Below are 25,612 nucleotides of genomic sequence, written 5' to 3'. Positions count from 1 at the left end.
GTTTGGATGTACCGTGCACTATTCAGTGTCCCCTCGACGATCACCAGTGGTGTACGGCCAGTGTAGGAGATCGCTCCCCACACCATGATGCCGGGTGTTGGCCCTGTGTGCCTCGGTCGTATGCCGTCCTGAGTGTGGCGCTCACCTGCACGGCGCCAAACACGCATACGACCATCATTGGCACCAAGGCAGAAGCGACTCTCATCGCTGAAGACGACACGTCTCCAATCGTCCCTCCATTCACGCCTGTCGCGACACCACTGGAGGCGGGCTGCACGATGTTGGGGCGTGAGCGGAAGACGGCCTAACGGTGTGCGGGACCGTAGCCCAGCTTGATGGAGACGGTTGCGAATGGTCCTCGCCGATACCCCAGGAGCAACAGTGTCCCTAATTTCCTGGGAAGTGGCGGTGCGGTCCCCTACGGCACTGCGTAGGATCCTACGGTCTTGGCGTGCATCCGTGCGTCGCTGCGGTCCGGTCCCAGGTCGACGGGCACGTGCACCTTCCGCCGACCACTGGCGACAACATCGATGTACTGTGGAGACCTCACGCCCCACGTGTTGAGCAATTCGGCGGTACGTCCACCCGGCCTCCCGCATGCCCACTATACGCCCTCGCTCAAAGTCCGTCAACTGCACATACGGTTCACGTCCACGCTGTCGCGGCATGCTACCAGTGTTAAAGACTGCGATGGAGCTCCGTATGCCACGGCAAACTGGCTGACACTGACGGCGGCGGTGCACAAATGCTGCGCAGCTAGCGCCATTCGACGGCCAACACCGCGGTTCCTGGTGTGTCCGCTGTGCCGTGCGTGTGATCATTGCTTGTACAGCCCTCTCGCAGTGTCCGGAGCAAGTATGGTGGGTCTGACACACCGGTGTCAATGTGTTCTTTTTTCCATTTCCAGGAGTGTATATCCGGAAAAGCGTTTGACGCATGCGTACGTCAAACATATGTCACAGGCCAGTGGGCCGTGTGGCCGAGCGGTTCTAGGCACTTCAGTCCGGAACTGCGCAGCTGCTACGGCCGTAGGTTCGAATCCTACCTCGGGTATGGACGTTTGTGATGTCCTTAGGTTAGTTAGGTTTAAGTAGCTCTAAGTCTAGGGGACTGATCACCTGAGATGTCAAGTCCCATAGTGCTTAGAGCCATTTGAACCATCTGAACAGACCAGTGAGGACGATTCGTAAATAAAAAGAAGCGTAACGCGTATGGCATAAAAACAAGCAAAAAAAAAAAGGTTCAAATGGCTCTGAGCACTATGGGCCTTAACATTTGAGGTCATCAATCCCGTAGAACTTAGAACTATTTAAACCTAACTAACCTAAGGGCATCACACACATCCATGCCCGAGGCAGGATTCGAACCTGCGACCGTAGCGGTCACGCGGTTCCAGACTGAAGCATATAGAACCACTAGGCCACAATGGCCGGCTCTAAAAACAAACAATCTGCCATTTATTTGCACAGATAAATCACATCATCAAGGGGAAATAATATGTTCACAGATACTAAACAGCAGTAACACTGAATTTGAATAAGTTTAAAACCACTTATAATCAAGTACCATGCAAAATGCGAATATTAACTCAACTGACGTGCTTATCAAACTAGCTCAACTTATTTCCTGAAGGACGATTTGAAACTTGTGTTTGTTATGATCACTTTTGTTGTAGGTAGTGCTGAGTGTACTTAATATCTCAGCAGCCTGTCGCATCATACTGGAAAAGATATCAGCCTCTCGTAGCGATTGTTTATTCAGTGACAGGTGGACGAACAGATAGTGTCAGTGAAGCGTACTTAGACTAGTAAGCAACGTAAGCGAAGATTTAGACGTTACATAGGCTTGTTCAGAACACCCTACTCAAGGGTTATAATGATTGGTTTTTATTTTAAGAATTATGATATGACTTTATGTGGATGTTTCTGGATGATAGACTGATCTTGTAAGAATGATAAATATCACTTTAATGTGTCATTAGGGGATAAACTGAATATCGGATCACTTTACTAAAGTAAAAAGAAGAAAAAAGAATTTAAAGGCATGTATATATTTCACAGATAATTCATTAAGTAATTGATGCCTGCGTTACATTAAAAAAAAAAAGGATTTTCTGGTCCTTCGGCTCAGGTGTAATTGTGTGTAATACGAAGAGATGTGAAATCTTCATGTCAAGAACTTAGCCCACTCAAAGAAGACAAAAAATGGAAAAGCGTCGACAGGGGGAAAAATTCGCGTAGTCGCTATTTTTGTCTAGTAGTTGGAGGTAGTGTCATGAACAGCATCCTAAAAATCTTGACCAGTGGGATGTTAGCGGGAAGGTGGGAGGAGGGAGGTCGTTTAAAGGTAAATTTTTTATATTTCTCTGGAACATCTCGAAAACCACGGCTTCTACTGAACATGTTTCCCAAGACAAAATTACACTACATCAGATTTCCCACAAAAAAGGTTTTTTTCTAGTTTTTCTCTAGGACTAACAATTTCGCCGCTGCAGCAGATGGAAAAATCACAGATTATTAAAAATAGTGTTTTAATCGTATAAAGTTAATGTTTCTTTTAAGCAAAGTGGGTTAAGAACAAGTATTAGATGTATCACATCTAAATGTAGTAGAACCGAATTAAGGGGTAAAATGTGTTTTGGGTTTTATTCTACAGCAGATACCAGTTGTATCTAAGTACAAAACCAATAAGCCTGAAGACAGCTATCGAGAATCTCAATTCCGACCAGGGTGCACTATCGGTATGTGCGCCGGATATATGATTAAAACTCAATCCAACCAAAATCCAAGTGGTACTGGTCATTCTAGGCTCATAAGCTCGAAATATCGGGAATCCCTACTGTCGTTAATCCTAAAAGTGACAATTATCAACTTCTCTCCCTCTGCAAAGAGTGTAATAATAATATTAGATGAAAATATAAATTGGACTGAGCACGTAACTGCAGGCATCAGCATATATCTCTCCATCCCCTATCTAATTGTAAAAAGCCCGCCCCTCTTGACCTGGAAAAGAAACTTCCAATTATTGACTACAGCGATGTTAACCTGCACGATCTTTCTCAGGAAAGCTCACGGCGCCTGGAACTGGTTATGAACGCCTGTGTGCGTTATATCTGTGATGTTCGACTCTTTGGTCGTATTTCACCCTGGTTTCGAACAGACAAGCGCAGAGATTTCCATACTCTCTGTTTCCTGTACCATCTTATCAATGTACACTGTCCCTTAATCTCTCCTCGACCGTAATGCTCTTCTCTGAACAACATGGAAGAAACACCTGTTCTCAGCAGAGCAAAAGCCTTTCTGTCCGACTTCATCGCTCAGCCACTTCCTTGGACTGCTTCTCAGTAGCAGGAACCTGACTCTGGAATAATATCCCTCATTATGTTAGAGAACTGAATAACTTCTCCAGCTTCAGAAGATAGTTTACGACGTATCTGCTAAAGCAACAATAATAATTACCATGTCCGTGGATGCAGTCGTTAGCCGGCCGGGGAGGCCAAGCGGTTCTAGGCGCTACAGTCTGGAACCACGCGACCGCTACTGTCGCAGGTTCGAATCCTGCCTCGGGTATGGATGTGTGTGGTGTCCTTAGGTTAGTTAGGTTTAAGTAGTACTAAGTTCTATGGGACTGATGACCTCAGAAGTTAAGTCCCATAGTGCTCAGAGCCAATTTTTGCAGTCGTTATCATTGCAAATCCTTCTCTCCAACCAGCTCTTTCTCATTTCCCAGTATTTTTAGCTGGTGCAGTCTCCTTATATTTCATTTCTCCAAAAGTCGCTGAATCAGAAATCATCTACTTTATACTACAATAAATTCCTTTTACATCTGCTACTATCATTGCTGTTATTATTGCCATTACTATCATTACTGCTGTTATTATCAGTGGCAGCAGCAGCAGCAGTAGTATGAGTACTGACAGTATTATTTTTTAAGTTCATAGTCAGTATTATTTACTCACATTTTAACTATAGACACTCAAATCAATTTAATACTAGTTTTCATATTCAAACTGTTATTTCTTAGATAGCTACGATGTAAAAAAGATACTCTATGTGTGAAACCCTGTTCCGACGTAAGAGAGGGTCTGATGGCCCTAATCAAATCAGGTTAAATAAAAAAAATAAATACATTTCATACCCCTCTACAACAGCGTTTAGACATTTACGTAGATTGTGTCCAGTGTGTTTCTTACGTTTGCATTATTAGTAACTCACATATGTGTATTCCATTTAGTGCTTAGCCATTTTCTGAAAAATAAAAGTGCCTGGGCAGAATACTGTTTCGCCCTCGATTCATAAGGCGAGCTGTGGAAGATTCGGTACAGCTTTGTGAAACACGCTTTAGTGTGGTAGTGCGATAAGAGAGTAGGAAATCGCCTGTTCGCTCTTCAGATTTGCAGACCTTTGAAAGAGGTAAATTCACCGACATACCTTCCCTCACAGTACTAACCTCCGTTGTCCCCTTCCACCCTGCTAAACCCCAGAACACAGATTATCCGTTGATACGGTTCTGTTGTATTTAGATGTGGTAGATCCAAGTAATATTTCTTCTCAACCTTCTTTTTTTAACAATAAACGTTAATTTCATGCATAAAACTTTTTTTTAATAATCTGCGATATTCCATCTCCTGCAGTGCTGAAAATATTAGTACTAGAGAAAAAATGAAACGATGTTTTTACTTGAAAATTCAGTGTAGTTTGATTTTATGCTGGGAATCATTTTCGCTAGAAGCCGCTGTTTTCGACATATTTGAGAATAGCATGAAAATATTATCTTTAAACGACCCCACCTCTCCCAGCACCCCCGCGCTCACACGCCACCGGTCAGGATTTTTAGTATCATGTCGATGACACTCCCTTCTAAAACTGTCATCTACATGAAATTTTTCTCCCAATTTTCCTTCGTTGACTAACTAGGGAAAATGCAGTTCTGTGTCTTACGAGTCTACAGCGTACGCGCATTCTTCCGGACACACACAATTTCAGAGTGCTGAGAGTGGCACCAAATCATCTCTGTGGTGATCTAGCGATTTCAGGGACTCCTCTTGTTTACTTCTGTCACTGGCCGTCGTAAGCGTAAGTGTAGGCTGCTTGTTCCACCACAACCGAAGAATAGGACTCAGAATGGTACCGAACAATATGAGACACTCGCCTTTATTCCAAGGCCTTTCATTCTTATGACGATTGCAGTTCCATTCTATATCAAGCTAACAAGAGGGAATTTTGGTTTGAGCTTTAATTGCTTTTGAGGTTACTAAGATTTTCTCTCTCTCGCTACATGACGTTCATCATTGTACATCATTCATCTTATATCGTGAAATTTGTACTGAAATGAAACATGGAGAATGGTTGAGACGAGGAGTCTTCGCAGTTGTGAAACGATAATTCCCTGTGTCTGTGGCATTTAAGCCACTCATGTGACCTTTCGAGAGCTTCCAGCACGTAATTCGCAGTCAGGGCGACAAAGAACGCACTTTGAGTGAATCTAGTAGAGTTTGTGTAGTTTTCTCAACGGCAGAATTTGTCATAACTACTTGGTTATGCAGGCGCCCTGACGGTTTCTTCGAATTCTGCGGCTAGTTCTTTGCACAATCTGTCCCCACGTGGTTCACAAATGGAGATAGCTATGCCGTATGCCAAGGCTGGCTCTGAGCACTATGGGACTTAACATCTATGGTCATCAGTTCCCTAGAACTTAGAACTACTTAAACCTAACTAACCTAAGGACATCACACAACACCCAGCCATCACGAGGCAGAGAAAATCCCTGACCCCGCCGGGAATCGAACCCGGGAACCCGGGCGTGGGAAGCGAGAACGCTACCGCACGAACACGAGATGCGGGCGTATGCCAAGGGCAAGTCTGTTAGCTACTTATTTGTATTCCGTCAATAGACAGGATATTAGACGCACTGAAAAAGTTTATATTTATTGTTAAAGCGAGCACGGGGTTCCGGGTTCGATTCCCGGCGAGGGCAGGGATTTTCACCTGCCCCGAGATGACTGGATGTTGTTGCGTCGTCTTCATCATTAAACCGGCCGCTGTGGCCGAGCGGTTCTAGGCGCTTCAGTCAGGAACCACGCGGCTGCTACGGTCGCAGGTTCGAATCCTCCCTCGGGCATGGATGTGTGTGATGTCCTTAGGTAGGTTAGCTTTAAATAGTTCTAAGTCTAGGGGACTGATGACCTCAGATGTTAAGCCCCATAGTGCCTAGAGTCATTTTTTTTGTTAAATGTTAACTGCTTCTATCTTCTGTTGCACTTAGCAATGCAGATATCAGGCGGCACCTCATCGACTAGCACGAAATGTCAGTAGTAGTGTGTCACTATCGGCACGTACTGGTAATTGTTGCCCTTCTTGTCGACGTTGCTCTCGAAAATGCCCGTCATTGACGTCGCGACAAAACCTACTTTCATTACGAAATGATTGGTGCCACTCCTTCCATTTGCGTCTCTCGCGATGGTGTCACAGGCGAGCTGTTAGAAATAGCTTCTAGTCTGATGTACTCCACGGATGAATGTGCATACTACTGCCACCCAGAACCAGGACAACGAGCGTATCCAGCTTAACACATACACACATCTGACATTTAACGTCCAAAGTACAGTGCGAATAACATGGAGAATAAGCTATAATCTTGTCTCACTTCTCAACTACTGTCTGCCTCCGTAACACAAACGATATGGGTCACACATTTCCAAGTGGTATTATAGTATTTGACCTCACACAGCCCTTGACAACGGACTCGTAGCTCCGAAAGCGTTTGTGATTTAATAAAATATGTCACACTGCCCTTACATCAGGGACTGCAATTATTCAGAAATAAAGGAAATTTGGTGGTTGATTAGCTCACGTTCTCGATCGCTGAGACTCACCTCTCGGTGCTCCTCGGCGAGGTCGATTTTGTTGCCGACGACGACAATAGGAGCCGGCGTTCCCGCCTTCGTCTCGAGGATCTGGTCCCGCAGCACGCGCGCTTCGTCGAACGTCTCCGCGTCGTTGACGTCGTAGACGAGGATGAAGGCGTCCGCCGAGGAGATGGATAGAGCGCGCATGGCGGGGAACTCGTACGCGCCGGACGTGTCGAGGATGTCGAGGGTGAGGCGCACGCCGGCCACGCTGAACTCGCCGTGGTGCATCTCCTCCACCGTGCGCTTGTACTTGTCCGAGAAGGTGCCGTACAGGAAGCGCGAGATGATGGACGACTTGCCCACCTTGGCGGCGCCCATCACCACCACCTTGTGTCTCGTGCCGGCGCCCGAGGTAGCTTCTGTGTCGGATTCGCCTCGTTTTGTCGACCTGGAAGCAAAGGCGATGTATAACAGACGTGAATAGTAAGACAAGAACTCGTGAAATTTTATTATCGCAGTCTAAACGTGCTTCTTTAGTATCTGCAAACGTTTGAACAAATGAAAAATATAATAATGTTGCTGATCTAGAAGCAACACTTTTGTTCAGAGTTCTGCTACGTGTTTCTTGTAAATAAAAAAGAATCAATAAAGTCTATACTACTTTGTACTAAGTGATCTGAAGACGACAGTTCAAATATCTGAAGCTGCACTCATGCTCATAAATTAAGGATAATTGCAGAATGTGGTGCCACAAAACTGGCACTAATAGCATAGGCACATAGGGAACACACACGACACAGATCTGTAAGTCACGGTGGGTGATAAGTTGAGAAAACAGTCCCGAAACACATGTGGTACAAAACGCCACTGTTTCCTGCGCATGTACCCTGACATCAATATGGGATATGATCACCATGCACACCTACACAGGCCGCACTACGAGTTGGCATACTCTGGGTCAGGTGGTCGAGCAGCTGCTGGGGTATAGCCTCCCATTCTTGCACCAGTGCCTGTCGGAGTTCGTGAAGTGTCATAGGGGTTTCAAGACGTGCAGTGATACGTTTATCGAGAGCATCCCAGACGTGCTCGATGGGGTTTAGGTCTGGAAAACAGGCAGGCCACTTCATTCGCCTGATATCTTCTGTTTCAAGGTACACACCTCCACGATGGCAGCTCGGTGGGGTCGTGCGTTTTCATCCATCAGGAGGAAGGTGGGACCCACTGCACCACTGAAAACGCGGATATACTGGTGCAAAATGACGTCCCGATACACCTGACATGTTACAGTTCCTCTGCCAAAGACATGCAGGAGTATACGTGCACCAATCACAATCCCACCCCACACCATCAAACCACGACCTCCGTATAGGTCCCTTTCAAGGACATTAAGGGGTTGGTATCTGGTTCCTGGTTCACGGCAGATGAAAACCCGGCGAGAATCACTGTTCAGACTATACCTGAACTAGTCCGTGAATATAAGTTGGGACCACTGTTCCAATGACCATGTACTGCGTTCTTGACACCAGGCTTTACGGGCTCTTCTGTGACCATGGTTCGGTGGAATGCACCTTGCAGGTCTCCGGACGAATAAACCGTGTCTGTTCACTCGTCTGTAGACCGTGTGTCTGGAGGAAACTGTTGCAGTAGCTGCGGTAAGGTCCCGAGCAAGGTTACCTGCAGTACTCCGTGGCCGTCTGCGGGCATTGATGGTGAGATATCGGTCTTCTTGTGGTATTGTACACTGTGGACGTCCCGTACTGTAGCTGCTGGACACGTTTCCTGCCTGTTGGAATCGTTGCCATAATCTTGAGATCACACTTTGTGGCACACGGAGGGCCCATGCTACGACCTGCTATGTTTGACCAGCCTCCAGTCGCCCTAGTATTCAACCTCTCATAACGTCATGAATATGTGTTTTTTGAACCATTTGCAACACACAGTCACCATTAGCATGTCTGAAAACGTCTGCATACTTACTCGCTACTCCGTACTCTGACACGCATCAACACACCTCTGCGTATGTTGACTGCTGCCAGCGCCACCGTGCGACAGCCGCAGGTCAAATGCACCGCTTTGTCATGTCCCGAGGTGATTTAAACTAGCAAACCGCCCACCAGGGCGTTGTTTCACCATGTATCAGCAGTATCCTTGATTTATGAGCATGAGTGTAGTTATCAGTGGACAAATAGTTGCGATCTTGGCTAACAAAGTGTTCTGACAAAAAACTACAGTATTGTTAAAAAGCGTAGAGAAGGAATTCATTTAAAATTAAGAAGAGTAATTAAGGACTTTATTTATGTATTTTCTGGCATATTTCTTTCATTCTCTCAGAGTCTGGTTATGACTTTATTTCTAAATCTGCGTCTACACAGTTTAATGAAAAGTATCCGGACTGCTGGATATTTATATCGCGTGTATACAACCTTCGCCTTTATGATGGCTAGAACTGTCCTGGCGACAATCTTTATGAAGGAATGGCAGCTCATGTTTCCTCAAGAGCGTAAACCAGAGAAGGTAATGATGTTGGACGCTCGGGTATCGAGCGAAGTCGCGTTTCAATTAATCCCAAAGGGGTTCTGTAGCGTTCAGCTGTCCGTAAACCATTGCCTCACGGATGCTGCGATATAACAGGGTATATTGTCTTGATGATTTAAACATTATTATCTCCGCACTGTTCCTCTACTGTACGCAGCACACAATGCTGTAAAATGTATTCATATCCCTCCACCTCTCGTGTTTTCTAGAATGCAATAAGGTGACAACCGGAGACTATGAAAGCCGGCCGATGTGGCAGTGCGGTTCTAGGCGCTTCAGTCTGGAACCGCGTGACCGCTACGGTCGCAGGTTCGAATCCTGCCTCGGGCATGGATGTGTGTGATGTCCTTAGGTTAGTTAGATTTAATTAGTTCTAAGTTCTAGGCGACTGATGACCTCAGAAGTTAAGTTACATAGTGCTCAGAGCCATTTGAACAAAGCCATTTGAGATCGTGTAAAACACTCCCAAAGCGTAACACCACGTCCTCCATTCTTCACTGTTAGTACCATACATTATGGCAGGTAACGCTCCATCAAACTGCCACAAGGTATAGCATTGTTCAGCACTTCAGGTCATTTCTTACTGTCATCCACTGTCCAGTGGTGTCGCTCTTTACACCACCTCCACCGTCACTTATAGGGAGAACACGGCAAGTGCCAAAATCCGATTTCCCAGAAACTTCGCTCAGTGGAAGAGCGATTAAAATAAGCAAAACACATGTCTTGGATTATCCGTAGATACTTGATCGTTTCTGAGAAAACGATGGACAAAATCAACGAGGCACTTCAAGCGCCCTTTAGCGAGTAACTAATTGGCTGGAAGCGGTTGCTCAGTCGCTAGCGTTGTGGCTTCACATCTTTCCGCCCCGTGTTCGAAGCCCGATTTTTATTCTTATTTTTGATTTTCATTTATTTACCCACGTCGTTAGAGGATTACTCCAGGAATGTTTTCTACTGCGTACTGAAATAACGTTGTCCATATTCGTCTACTATTTGTTTGTCTGGTGAACAAATTACATAACAAATAAAAATTATAAGTGAATGGAGAAATTATTTGAAATTCTTTTCGGTGAAATTGCGAGAGCCAGTTTCCGTTATGCGTAGTTTACCAAGAAATTATTGCCAACGTGTGAAATCTCCAGCAATGTTAATGATGTTTCTTTCCCGAGCGAGATTCATACGAAGGAATTTCTCTGCGTCAAATCTGCCTTCACGCGATGCTCGTGCTGTTTGGAATTTCTAGGTTTCGAATGTTTCCTACGATCGGTATCGTTCAAGGGAATGCCTCAGCTCTTCCTGAAGAATAAACGTAACAAGAATTATAAGAATTGAGATATAAGAATGAAGTATAAAAATGTTGGAATTGAAAGATTGTTTTACGCATTTGTGGAAGGAGACTATCGACAGCAGTCAAGCAACGCATAAAATGCATGTCTGACCATCACTGATTTTACAAACATCAAAAGAATTTTGCAACACCTCGGTTCCGAGAGTTCCGGAACCTGTACAAAAAATTGGAATAGAGATCAACATAAACATCATTTCCGCCCTTTCTATTGCTCATGATAACCACGCATTGCATGTTGTACCACCATACAGCGAGACCTTCAGAGGTAGTGGTCCAGATTGCTGCACACATCGGTACCTCTAATACCCAGTATCACGTCGTCTTGTATTGATACATGACTGTATTCGTCGTGCATACTAACAACAAGTTCATCAAGGCACTGTTAGTCCAGATTGTACCACTCCTCAACGGCGATTCGGCGTAGATCCCTCAGATTGGCTGGTGGGTCACGTCGTTCATAAACAGCCCTTTTCAATCCATCCCAGGTAAGTCGATAGGGCTCATGTCTGAAGACCATGCTGGCCATTCTATTCTAGTGGTGTCGTTATCCTGAAGGAAGTCATTCACAAGATGTGCACGATTGGGGGCACGAATTATCGTCCATGAAGATGAATGCTTTGCCAATTGTTGTTGTTGTTGTGGTCTTCAGTCCTGACACTGGTTTGATGCAGCTCACCATGCTACTCTATCCTGTGCAAGCTTCTTCATCTCCCAGTACCCACTGCAACCTACATCCTTCTGAATCTGCTTAGTGTATTGATCTCTTGGTCTTCCTCTACGATTTTTACCCTCCACGCTGCCCTCCAATGCTAAATTTGTGATCCCTTGATGCCTCAAAACATGTCCTACCAACCGATCCCTTCTTCTAGTCAAGTTGTGGCACAAACTTCTCTTCTCCCCAATCCTATTCAATACCTCCTCATTAGTTACGTGATCTACCTACCTTATCTTCAGCATTCTTCTGTAGCACCACATTTCGAAAGCTTCTATTCTATTCTTGTCCAAACTGGTTATCGTCCATGTTTCACTTCCATACATGGCTACACTCCATACAAATACTTTCAGAAACGACTTCCTGACACTTAAATCTATACTCGATGATAACAAATTTCTCTTCTTCAGAAACGATTTCTTTGCCATTGCCAGTCTACATTTTATATCCTCTCTACTTCGACCATCATCAGTTATTTTGCTCCCTAAATGGCAAAACTCCTTTACTACTTTAAGTGTCTCATTTCCTAATCTAATCCCCTCAGCATCACCCGATTTAATTTGACTACATTCCATTATCCTCGTTTTGCTTTTGTTGATGTTCATCTTATATCCTCCTTTCAAGACACTGTCCATTCCGTTCAACTGCTCTTCCAAGTCCTTTGCTGTCTCTGACAGAATTACAATGTAATCGGCAAACCTCAAAGTTTTTATTTCTTCTCCATGAATTTTAATACCTACTCCGAATTTTTCTTTTGTTTCCTTTACTGCTTGCTCAATATACAGATTGAATAACATCGGGGAGAGGCTACAACCCTGTCTCACTCCTTTCCCAACCACTGCTTCCCTTTCATGCCGCTCGACTCTTATAACAGCCATCTGGTTTCTGTACAAATTGTAAATAGCCTTTCGCTCCCTGTATTTTACCCCTGCCACCTTCAGTATTTGAAAGAGAGTATTCCAGTTAACGTTGTCAAAAGCTTTCTCTAAGTCTACAAATGCTAGAAACGTAGGTTTGTCTTTTCTTAATCTTTCTTCTAAGATAAGTCGTAAGGTTAGTATTGCCTCACGTGTTCCAACATTTCTACGGAATCCAAACTGATCTTCCCCGAGGTCCGCTTCTACCAGTTTTTCCATTCGTCTGTAAAGAATTCGCGTTAGTATTTTGCAGCTGTGACTTATTAAACTGATAGTTCGGTAATTTTCACATCTGTCAACACCTGCTTTCTTTGGGATTGGAATTATTATATTCTTCTTGAAGTCTGTGGGTATTTCGCCTGTCTCATACATCTTGCTCACCAGATGGTAGAGTTTTGTCATGATTGGCTCTCCCAAGGCCATCAGTAGTTCTAATGGAATGTTGTCTACTCCCGGGCCTTGTTTCGACTCAGGTCTTTCAGTGCTCTGTCAAACTCTTCACGCAGTATCTTATCTCCCATTTCATCTTCATCTACATCCTCTTCCATTTCCATAATATTGTCCTCAAGTACATCGCCCTTGTATAAACCCTCTATATACTCCTTCCACCTTTCTGCCTTTCCTTCTTTGCTTAGAACTGGGTTGCCATCTGAGCTCTTGATATTCATACAAGTGGTTCTCTTCTCTCCAAAGGTCTCTTTAATTTTCCTGTAGGCAGTATCTATCTTACCCCTAGTGAGACAAGCCTCTACATCCTTACATTTGTCCTCTAGCCATCCCTGCTTAGCCATTTAGCACTTCCTGTCGATCTCATTTTTGAGACGTCTGTATTCCTTTTTGCCTGCTTCATTTACTGCATTTTTATATTTTCTTCTTTCATCAATTAAATTCAATATTTCTTCTGTTACCCAAGGATTTCTATTAGCCCTCGTCTTTTTACCTACTTGATCCTCTGCTGCCTTCAGTACGTCATCCCTCAGAGCTACCCATTCTTCTTCTACTGTATTTCTTTCCCCCATTCCTGTCAATTGTTCCCTTACGCTCTCCCTGAAACTCTCTACAACCTCTGGTTCTTTCAGTTTATCCAGGTCCCATCTCCTTAAATTCCCACCTTTTTGCAGTTTCTTCAGTTTCAATCTGCAGTTCATAACCAAGAGATTGTGGTCAGAATCCACATCTGCCCCTGGAAATGTCTTAAAATTTAAAACCTGGTTCCTAAATCTCTGTCTTACCATTATATAATCTGTTTGATACCTTTTAGTATCTCCAGGATTCTTCCAGGTATACAACCTTCTTTTATGATTCTTGAACCAAGTATTAGCTATGATTAAGATATACTCTGTGCAAAATTCTACAAGGCGGCTTCCTCTTTCATTTCTTCCCCCCAATCCATATTCACCTACTATGTTTCCTTCTCTCCATTTTCCTACTGACCAATTCCAGTCACCCATGACTATAAAATTTTCGTCTCCCTTCGCTACCTGAATAATTTCTTTTATCTCGTCATACATTTCATCAATTTCTTCATCATCTGCAGAGCTAGTTGGCATATAAACTTGTACTACTGTAGTAGGCATGGCCTCTGTGTCTATCTTGGCCACAATAATTCGTTCGCTATGCTGTTTGTAGTAGCTAACCCGCACTCCTATTTTTTTATTCATTATTAAACCTACTCCTGCATTACCCCTATTTGATTTTGTATTTATAACCCTGTAATCACCTGACCAAAAGTCTTGTTCCTCCTGCCTTGCCAATATGCTGCCGATATGGAGATATATCGCCCGTGGTCTAGGGGTAGCGTCTTTGATTCATAATCAAAACGTCTTCGGTCCCGGGTTCGATCCCTGCCACTGCCTAAATTTTGATAAATAATCAGCATTGGCGGCCGAAGACTTCCGGCATAAGAAGTCAGCCTCATTCTGCCAACGGCCTTGTCAAAGAGGGCGGAGGTGCGGATAGAGGTTCAGGGCACTCTCTTGTCCTAGGGGTGGGAAATTGCCCCTAAAGGCGGAAGAATCAGCAATGATCAACGACATGAGGATGCAGAAGGCAATGGAAACCACTGCATTAAAGACACGTAACGTGTATCCCAGGACATGTGGCCTGTAATTGAAGAAGTGTCGTGATGATCTCTCCATTGGCAAAAGATTCCGGAATAGTCCCCCATTCGGATCGCCGGGAGGGGACTGCCAAGGGGGAGGTTACCATGAGGAAAAGATTGAATAATCAACGTAAGGATAACGTTCTACGAGTCGGGGCGTGGAATGTCAGAAACTTGAACGTGGTAGGGAAACTAGAAAATCTGAAAAGGGAAATGCAAAGGCTCAATCTAGATATAGTAGGGGTCAGTGAAGTGAAGGAAGACAAGGATTTCTGGTCAGATGAGTATCGGGTAATATCAACAGCAGCAGAAAATGGTGTAACAGGTGTAGGATTCGTTATGAATAGGGAGGTAGGGCAGAGGGTGTGTTACTGTGAACTGTTCAGTGACCGGGTTGTTCTAATCAGAATCGACAGCACACCAACACCGACAACGATAGTTCAGGTATACATGCCGACGTCGCAAGCTGAAGATGAACAGATAGAGAAAGTGTATGAGGATATTGAAAGGGTAATGCAGTATGTAAAGGGGGACGAAAATCCAATAGTCATGGGCGACTGGAATGCAGTTATAGGGGAAGGAGTAGAAGAAAAGGTTACAGGAGAATATGGGCTTGGGACAAGGAATGAAAGAGGAGAAAGACTAATTGAGTTCTGTAACAAGTTTCAGCTAGTAATAGCGAATACCCTGTTCAAGAATCACAAGAGGAGGAGGTATACTTGGAAAATGCCGGGAGATACGGGAAGATTTCAAATAGATTACATCATGGTCAGACAGAGATTCCGAAATCAGATACTGGATTGAAAGGCGTACCCAGGAGCAGAAATAGACTGAGATCACAATATAGTAGTGATGAAGAGTAGGTTGAAGTTCAAGACATTAGTCAGGAAGAATCAATACGCAAAGAAGTGGGTTACGGAAGTACTAAGGAATGACGAGATACGTTTGAAGTTCTCTAACGCTATAGATACAGCAATAAGGAATAGCGCAGTAGGCAGTACAGTTGAAGAGGAATGGACATCTCTAAAAAGGCCATCACAGAAGTTGGGAAGGAAAACATAGGTAAAAAGAAGGTAGCTGCGAAGAAACCGTGGGTAACAGAAGAAATACTTCAGTTGATTGATGAAAGGAGGAAGTACAAACATGTTCCGGGAAAATCAGGAATACAGAAATACAAGTCGCTGAGGAATGAAATAAATAGGAAGTGCAGGGAAGCTAAGACGAAATGTCTGCAGGAAAAATGTGAAGACATCGAAAAAGATATGATTGTCGGGAGGACAGACTCAGCATACAGGAAAGTCAAAACAACCTTTGGTGACATTAAAAGCAACGGCGGTAACATTAAGAGTGCAACGGGAATTCCACTGTTAAATGCAGAGGAGACAGCAGATAGGTGGAAAGAATACATTGAAAGCGTCTATGAGAGTGAAGATTTGATGTGATAGAAGAAGAAACAGGAGTCGATTTAGAAGAGATAGGGGATCCAGTATTAGAAACGGAATTTAAAAGAGCTTTGGAGGACTTACGGTCGAATAAGGCAGAAGGGATAGATAACATTCCATCAGAATTTCTAAAATCATTAGGGAAAGTGGCAAGAAAACGACTATTCATGTTGGTGTGTAGAATATATGAGTCTGGCGATATACCATCTTACTTTCGGAAAAGCATCATCCACACAATTCCGAAGACGGCAAGAGCTGACAAGTGCGAGAATTATTGCACATTCAGCTTAACAGCTCATGCATCGAAGCTGCTTACAAGAATAATATACAGAAGAATGGAAAAGAAAATTGAGAATGCGCTAGGTGACGATCAGTTTGGCTTTAGGAAAAGTAAAGAGACGAGAGAGGCAATTCTGACGTTACGGCTAATAATGGAAGCAAGGCTACAGAAAAATCAAGACACTTTCATAGGATTTGTCGACCTGGAAAAAGTGTTCGTCAATATAAAATGGTGCAAACTGTTCGAGATTCTGAAAAAAGTAGGGGTAAGCTATAAGGAGAGACGGGTCATGCACAATATGTACAACAACCAAGAGGGAATAATAAGAGTGGACGATCAAGAACGAAGTGCTCGTATTAAGAACGGTGTAAGACAAGGCTGTAGCCTTTCGCCCCTACTCTTCAATCTGTACATCAAGGAAGCAATGATGGAAATAAAAGAAAGGTTCAGGAGCGGAATTAAAATACAAGGTGAAAGGATATCAATGATACGATTCGCTGATGACATTGCTATCCTGAGTGAAAGTGAAGAAGAATTAAATGATCTGCTGAACGGAATGAACAGTCTAATGGCTTGGTTCAAATAGCTCTGAGCACTATGGGACTTAACATCTATGGTCATCAGTCCCCTAGAACTTAGAACGACTTAAACCTAACTAACCTAAGGACATCACACAACACCCAGCCATCACGAGGCAGAGAAAATCCCTGACCCCGCCGGGAATCGAACCCGGGAACCCGGGCGTGAGAAGCGAGAACGCTACCGCACGACCACGAGATGCGGGCGAACAGTCTAATGAGTACACAGTATGGTTTGAGAGTAAATCGGAGAAAGACGAAGGTAATGAGAAGTAGTAGAAATGAGAACAGCGAGAAACTTAACATCAGGATTGATGGTCACGAAGTCAATGAAGTTAAGGAATTCTGCTACCTAGGCAGTAAAATAGCCAATGACGCATGGAGCAAGGAGGACGTCAAAATCAGACTCGCTATGGCAAAAAAGGCATTTCTGGCCAAGAGAAGTCTACTAATATCAAATACCGGCCTTAATTTGAGGAAGAAATTTCTGAGGATGTACGTCTGGAGTACAGCATTCTATGGTAGTGAAACATGGACTGTGGGAAAACCGAAACAGAAGACAATCGAAGCATTTGAGATGTGGTGCTATAGACGAGTGTTGAAAATTAGGTGGACTGATAAGGTAAGGATTGAGGAGGTTCTACGCAGAATCGGAGAGGAAAGGAATATGTGGAAAACACCGATAAGGAGAAGGGACAGGATGATAGGACATCTGCTAAGACATGAGGGAATGACTTCCATGGTACTAGAGGGAGCTGTAGAGGGCAAAAACTGTAGAGGAAGACAGAGATTGGAATACGTCAAGCAAATAATTGAGGACATAGGTTGCAAGTGCTACTCTGAGATGAAGAGGTTAGCACAGGAAAGGAATTCGTGGCGGGCCGCATCAAACCAGTCAGTAGACTGATGAAAAAAAAAAAAAAAAACAAAAAAACAAAAAAAAATATACTGTAGTAAACACGCCGCCACAGTTGGCGACTAAACGATCCTTATGATAAATGCTCGAATCTGCACTTAGGATTTCGTTGTCATCAACGTCCAGTTTCAACCAACTTTCTGTTCCTAATACTATCTGTGCATTATAATCTTCAGTAAGCGATACTGTTTCTGTGTCCTTTCCTTGGATGCTCCTGCAATTCAATAACATCAAATTAACCTTTTCTATCTCTCTGAGGACATTGTTGCTAATTTGTCAGGCAAATCGTCTTTGATCCCAAGGGAGGGTTTCTCTAACCTAAAAAATCCCCATGCGCACGCCACACGTAGTCTGGTACCCTAGTAGCCGCTTCCTAGTGTAGTGCACGACTGAGCTATTAAGGATAACTCTGCAATTGTGTACCCGATAGCGGAAGTCGAGAAATTCGCATCCGATACCGTCGCAGAGTCGTCTGAGCCTCTGGTTTAGATCTTTCAATCTGCTCCAAACGAGAGGACCACGATCAACCCTGGGAACGATGCTACAAATAGACAGCTTAGCCTGCAAATGTAGTGTGAGGAGGGCTATGCGAGAGGCGTTCAATGAATTCGAAAGTAAAGTTCTATGTACTGACTTGGCAGAATGTCCTAAGAAATTTTGGTCTTATGTCAAAGCGGTAGGTGGATCAAAACAAAATGTCCAGACAATCTGTGACCAAAATGGTACTGAAACAGAGCATGACAGACTAAAGGCCGAAATAGTAAATGTCTTTTTCCAAAGCTGTTTCACACAGGAAGACTGCACAGTAGTTCCTTGTCTAGATTGTCGCACAGATGACAAAATGGTAGATATCGAAGTAGACGACAGAGGGATAGAGAAACAATTAAAATAGCTCAAAAGAGGAAAGGCCGCTGGACCTGATGGGATACAACTTCGATTTTACACAGAGTACGCGAAGGAACTTGCCCCCCCTTCTTGCAGCGGTGTACCGTAGGTCTCTAGAAGAGCGCAGCGTCCCAAAGGATTGGAAAAGGGCACAGGTCATCCCCGTTTTCAAGAAGGGACGTCGAACAGATGTGCAGAACTATAGACGTATATCTCTAACGTCTATCAGTTGTAGAATTTTGGAACACGTATTATGTTCGAGTATAATGACTTTTCTGGAGACTAGAAATCTACTCTGTAGGATTTCGAAAAAGACGATCGTGTGAAACCCAGCTCGCGCTATTCGTCCACGAGACTCAGAGGGCCATAGACACGGGTTCGCAGGTAGATGCCGTGTTTCTTGACTTCCGCAAGGTGTTCGATACAGTTCCCCACAGTCGTTTAACGAACAAAGTAAGAGCATATGGACTATCAGACCAATTGTGTGATTGGATTGAAGAGTTCCTAGATAACAGAACGCAGCATGTCATTCTCAATGGAGAGAAGTCTTCCGAAGTAAGAGTGATTTCAGGTGTGCCGCAGGGGAGTGTCGTAGGACCGTTGCTATTCACAATATACATAACAGTGGGTAGCACCTCGTACCTGTTGCTAAGGCGGAGGAGCCAGCCGCGCCACCTGTTCCCTCTTTCGCCCTCCGTCTAGCGACACGCGTTCCCACCACTGTCTGCCACCTGCTCTCGAGTGAGGACGGACATGTTGCGAATCAGAAGATGCAGCGCCAGCCGGGTCACCAGGAGATTACAAAGGCACCAAAGGCCGCAGGTCTCGTCCCAGCCCCCCAATGCCGCCATAACTTTGAACATTAGCCAGTAGCTTGTCGACGGTAGACAAAGCTGCTTCCAGCTGTTTACGGACAGCAGCCAATTCTTCTTGTGTCCGCCCACAACAAACAGAGTTCCTAGCCACATTGCAGTGTGCAAAAATAAATATAAGATCTCAAATGACGCTGCTGAGTTTAGAAAGTAAGAAAAATATAGCGAGGAGAATAAAGAAACACTAAAAACTTCTCTGCAGATTTCTCTCTACGCTCTAGGTCGGTCCACTCTTAAACAGAGATAAACTTATCTACATGTTATCGTTAAAGTAACCTCAAAAGAGTGCGAAGCTCTATACATCGTGATAAGATGTAAATTACGTGAACTGTTACCAATGTTAACAACCTTCACATAAATCGCTACAAATCAGTATTCTAACAAACCTTCTGTGTTTTTTATCAGTTGCAAAAATGGCTGTGAGCACTATGGGACTCAACATCTGTGGTCATAAGTCCCCTAGACCTTAGAACTACTTAAACCTAACTAACCTAAGGACATCACACACATCCATGCCCGAGGCAGGATTCGAACCTGCGACCGTAGCAGTCGCGCGGTTCCTGACTGAGCGCCTAGAACCGCTAGACCACCGCGGCCGGCCCAGTTGCAATACATACCTCTAATAAGTAAGATTACTGTGGCCATGTTCTGTATGGGTACTCAAGACAGTGTGGTACCATTTCTATGCTACCCTGTTGTAAGGAAATTTTCCTATGCTGTCCGCTTGTACCTTACGACTATATCATCACATAGAAAGCTGTATGTTGTGAACATATGTGGAAATATGATACGGAGCTCATAAGTGTTATCACACAATATGCTATCTCTGATAACTGCACAGTCAGTCTGACATGTGAATGCATTTTCGTGCCAACGGCCTTAGTTCGCGTGTAAAAAGTGTGTTATTGACTTGTAGCGATTTATGTGAAGGAATATAAACAACAGCTCACTTAATTTACATTGTTTCACGATGTACAGAGCTTCGCACTCGTTTGATGTGACTGTACTTCTACCTCGAAAAGCGGTGAAAAGTTTTGACGATGACATGTTACATGCTGTGGGATTTTAAAGTATGAGATGTGCTGAAGCACAATGTTAGCGAGGATTAGTTTCACTATTTGTGTAACGTTCTGCTGTCCAGATGATAGTTCTGTACACACACTCTATTCTTTACTTTGATATTCCTGTAGCCCTGCAGCAACACTTGAAAATCGCCCGAAGGTCGGAATTGTGAAACAAATAATTTCTACATAAACGACCAATATCATGTCCTTCAAAAAATTCTATGTGACTAAGATCCCCGGCCATGATAAGTTACTCTCGTGTTGTTCGATGACACGCAGTTTGCGACTGTCCTGTTCAGCTAAGTATTATATTTAAATGGCTGCGTTTTATCAATTTGTCATGATTTTATTGACTGTTCGTTTGCTGGACGAACGTGGGCGTGCTTAGTTGCGTCATCGCCTTGTACTGCGCTGTTTTTGCGTTGAGTAGTCTCATCTTGAATTTGGTATTACTTGTGCGTGGAAAATAGGTCCGCGCGTTTATGTTAAGTATGCGATGTGTCCTGATCAGCGTGTGGCTTGAGGATTACCGTTGTGTGTTTTTGGCTGTGTTATGTGAATCTTTGATATAGTTTTTCGTACTGCTTATTTTATGGACGTGTGCTTATTCATTAAGCTGTGCCCTTGTGTTGTTTTAGGAACAACGGGCATTTGTTCATTGTCATAGTCGTTGACTTTTCTCATTGATTCCCTCGAGCTTTCATCTGCAAACTCCCATGAGCTGAGAGGTGCGGGCCGTCGTTACTACCGGCACCGCGCTGGTCGAGATGAGCGGGTTCTCAAACTTGGCGCCCGCCTCATCTCGACATCGGGCGTTCCGAACTTAACATCTGACCTGAAGATTTTGTTTCAATGAAATTTGAGTTTGTAAAATTAAATGAAGTACGAAGCAATAAATAGTTCTCAGCCCAACTACTTTCAATCGCAAACAACACAGCGCTCCTCTCCCTAACCACATGCCGGGCAGTTTCTCTCCAGTTATGCAGCTCGATTATCACCTCCCCGAATCTAGCAGGCAGCAGCCCTTCCTAGATGGCCTGCTTGTCGCAAATCTAAAGCATCCTACGGAGGAGCGTCTTGATCGTCTTCTCGTAATGTTTTAATGGCGTCTTCTTGTTCTTTTTGGGCGCTGCGGCAATGCCTGCAGTCTTTTAGAGTCTTGAAGACACCATGGTCGCCACCTGTACCTCAGCCACAGCGTCTGAGTCAACAGATTCGACGCCGAGTTCGAGATTGCAGCAGTTTAACATTTGTCATTAAGCTTGGTACTAGTAATGCCTCTGCACCAGATGCAGGGAAGAGGGACCGACATTCCACCACTGTGGTCTTTCTTGGAGTGATCAGCAAGTTCACTCAGCAACACTATTGATACCCCCTTCCTTGAGTCAGCTTTCCGTGTGGCTCATCTACCTTCACCCATGCTGGCACACGAAACAGCGGTATATTTTTCTCTCGTCGAAATAACGACGGAAACGACAAATGTACAGTTTCGCTATCGCCATCAGCATGTGCTCGCCTTTATTGATCTCCTTCAGTCTCGACAGCAGAACGCGACATAGCAGCGATGTGCACACTTCTTCTGCCCAGGCTGAACTATTCTAGTCGAGTGCGATGGGGCCAATATTGATAGTACTGCCTTGCTCTCCATGGTCGGTTGCAGGCGCTCCGTTTGCGAGCTGTTCGCACTGGAATCGCCCTGAAACGTTCCGTCTTCGGTCCTGTGCTCCTGGTAGCGAGTTAGCGTTCCAACAGGTGTGCCTCCTTGGTCGTTTCTAGGCGCTCCGTCTGCCGCCCGTTTCCACTGGAGTCGCCCTGAGTCTTTCGTCGGCTGCGCCTGGCCGCTAGCTTCGTTCCGTTTTCACTCCAGTGCGCCTGACAGATCTGGTGCTCTGTGCTCGGTATGATGCACCGTTTGCTCTGTCTGGGGTTTATTCCCCACGATCACATTCTCAGTTCTTATTTCTGCAGAGTTCTGCTGCTGCAACCGTTGCTTTGCAGCAACTCCAGTGCAGGATCCTAGGCTTTCCTGATTTGGTACCGTGTTACGACTCATGTTTTTCGCTACTTTTACATCTACTGACTCCCTCATAACACTGTCACAGTATCTAAAGTTCTATGCCAGAAACTTCGTCTTTTCATAGATCATGGTATAATTAAATTCCGGACGGTATTCGACAATGTTTTGCCTTAGCTCGGTGTGCCTCTGATGTTCTTGGCACCTGATGTTTGCAGTGGTACAGTTGGCCAATGCACATCATGTCACATTATCAAAATATATTACAAAATCTCGATTTTCGCAAAACACATCTCTGACATTTCCCAGTAGTCCTTTTATTCTGGTACTTGGAAAGAACACACATTTGATGTCATTCTTCTTGAGAATCCTGTTGACAGTGGCAGAAATAGATCACTCGTAGGGCAGGTAATCCATAGCATTTGATTCATCTTGATCTTCTTCTCTGTCGTGACGCAGAGTGGCTAGTTAACAGGCCTTGTGAATCTGTTTGCCCGTGCATCCATTTTTACAGAAGACTAGGCGTAGATACCCTACTTCTGATGTCAAACTATCTTGGAATTCTAGGTGGGTGCCTTGTGGATCAGTGTCTTTCAGAATTCCGTTCTTCTGTGCTGGGTGATGACAGCTGGTAGTTTGCAAATATAAATCACTGTGTGATGATTTGCTATACATACTGCGGCCAAATGACTTATCTACTCTCTTTTCACAATTACATCCAGAAACAACAGCTGACGATCGTTTTCCACTTCCCTCGTGAGCATTATAGCTGAGTGGCGTGAATTAAAATGTTCCAAGAACTCAGTGAGCCTCTGCCTACCCTTAGGCCAGATCACGATGGTATTATCCACATACCTGAAGAAGCATGTGGGTTTGTATCTCGGCACTCTAATGCTTTCTGCTCATATTTTTTCATGAACAGATTGGCAACCATTGGTGAGAGAGTGAAGCCCCTCACACAGATAATATTTTGAAGTCGTTATATGCGTGAACAGATTCATCAGAGCATAGTACAATTTGTCTTCAATCAGTTCCGTTGAGTCTTTCTGTGGTATCTTGTTAGCAGGGTAGTTTACTCAAATATTTGGCTGCTGGATACTTCGATGCACGAATGTTGCTGGCAACTGAGGGCACGGACACACTCTCTTTGTCTACTTCCAGCGGCTCATACAGCCTAGATGGCACGGGTGCTCTAGACTATAGTTGTTTGATGACCTCGTCAGACATGCCTGTTGCCTTCAAGAGAGCTCTGGTCTTCTTGTCCACTAGTCTGGATGGTATGAGTGCTCTGGATTCTTTGATGACCTTGTCAGGTATGGCTGTTGCCTCCAAGAGAGCTTTAGTCTTCTTGTCCACCTTGTCTATAAGGTCACATTCCCAAAATCTGTATGCTGCTGGATCCTCCAGAAGTTGGCGAACTTTCTCATTATAATCAGTTTGCTGCATAATGACTGTGGAATTCCCTTGGCCTGCTAGCAAAACCACGATTCTGCTGTCTTCTTAGAGCTTCTTGAATACTAGCATCTCGTTACTGGCAATGATCGATTTTGGAGGTTTCGTCTTGGTGGTCATCCTACAGGTCTCCCAGCGGATCTGTACTGCCACATTTGTTGGAAGTCTGTCGGATATTTGCTCCACTGTTCCCATTAAACTTGAAATAGGCACATTTCTAGAAGTAGCTGCGAAGTTGAGGCTCCGTATGAGTATCTTCATGGTGATGTTAGCAAACTGCTTGACACTTACGTTAATCGCAGTGAGAGTATTCTCCGCCTGCTGTGCTTACTTACAAATATGGTCAAACTTCGCTGCCTGGTACACTGCGACATTCTTCCTGGCGCACTCTGCTTGGGGCCAAGATGCAATTCTACTTGGTCCCAACCTTTACCTAGCATGGTGACCGCTATGAACTGCTGAAGGTGTGAAAGCTCCCTGGCCACTACATCTGCTAGGATAAAAAGGGTTCTCAAGAAGAGTAACATAACCTGCCAAAATAAGAGGACTACTGGGAAGTGTAAGGCAAGACAAAGCCTTAGGAAAACCAGAAGGTTTACAATAAATCTTGTCAATGTGGCTTGTCATACATTGGCCAAAAACCTAGGCTGTGAACATCAGATGCCAAGAATACCACTGGTACATCCAGCTAAGACGAGAAACTAAATCAGCCATTGCCGAGCACAGTCTGAAACTTGATCATACCACTATCTATGAAAAAAAAGGTGGGTCCTGGCATAAACTCCCAGATATTAGGAAAGTTTTGTAACAGAGGCAACAGAGATACAGGTAGAAAAAAAGTCATGAATCGCGACAATTAACAAACCTGACATCTTGCGCTGGAGTTGCTACAAACACAATGGTTAAAGCAGCAGAACTGTGCAAAAAGAGGAACAGAGAGTGTGTGACATGACGCACGAATCCCAGACATAGCACAAGGTGCACCATGCGGAGAACGGAACACCATATCACTGCCAGGCGCAGTGGACGGAAAACGTCAGCTCGCGGAAAGCTGCACCCAACCGAAGACGGAACGTTTCAGGACGTTCTTCTGGGAACGGTGCGCTTACAAACGACCATGGAGGAAGAAGCCAGTGGGTATAAATATTGGAGCCGTTCCGGTAGACTAGCAGTCTCAAGTAGCACCTTAAGAAGAGAATGAGTAACGTTGTCTATATACTTTACACGGGCTACAGCGATATCCGCCAGTACGCCAAACACCTCAAGTTGTCTACAAATCGCCACGAGAACCTGAAGAACTACGGCGTTGCAAGTCAATTGTTTGTGCAGTTGAGTATCGATGAAGATCATAGATCGACAAGTGATATAATCAGTGCGGGAGAGTTAATGTTGTGTTGTATGAATAGTATTTCACGTCATGTCACCAGACTCCATTGCAACTTCGGCGTTCTAGACATGACTCGCTATTGGGAGGACGATAGCTTCGAGAAGACGATTATAATGTACTCGAAAAAAAAAGTAGATGAGTATGTTTGACTAGTCCCTGCATGCATTTGGCCGGGAGACCGCCTGAAGCCAGGATTTGACTGAATACGTGTTGTGATAAGCAGTTAGCACAGAAAGTGCCTAACTATTCGGTATCGCAG

The 25,612-nt window shown here is 44.4% G+C and overlaps 1 protein-coding gene across 2 annotated transcripts in view; it reads right to left on the bottom strand.

Moving 5' to 3' along the window:
• The window catches only part of LOC126457979 (GTP-binding protein Rhes-like), a 432,083-nt gene that overhangs the window by 21,364 nt on the left and 385,107 nt on the right, over positions 1 to 25,612 (bottom strand). For both annotated transcript variants that reach the window (XM_050094744.1, XM_050094752.1), the window contains one exon: positions 6,875 to 7,298. In XM_050094744.1, coding sequence (XP_049950701.1) covers positions 6,875 to 7,298 — 424 coding nt within the window. The remainder of the gene's footprint in view (positions 1 to 6,874; positions 7,299 to 25,612) is intronic.

The sequence above is a fragment of the Schistocerca serialis genome, chromosome 1 (genome assembly GCF_023864345.2).
Source record: "Schistocerca serialis cubense isolate TAMUIC-IGC-003099 chromosome 1, iqSchSeri2.2, whole genome shotgun sequence".
NCBI lineage: Eukaryota > Metazoa > Arthropoda > Insecta > Orthoptera > Acrididae > Schistocerca > Schistocerca serialis.
The sequence above is the reverse complement of the archived record's forward strand: the minus strand, read 5'-3'. Positions and strand labels throughout refer to the sequence as shown.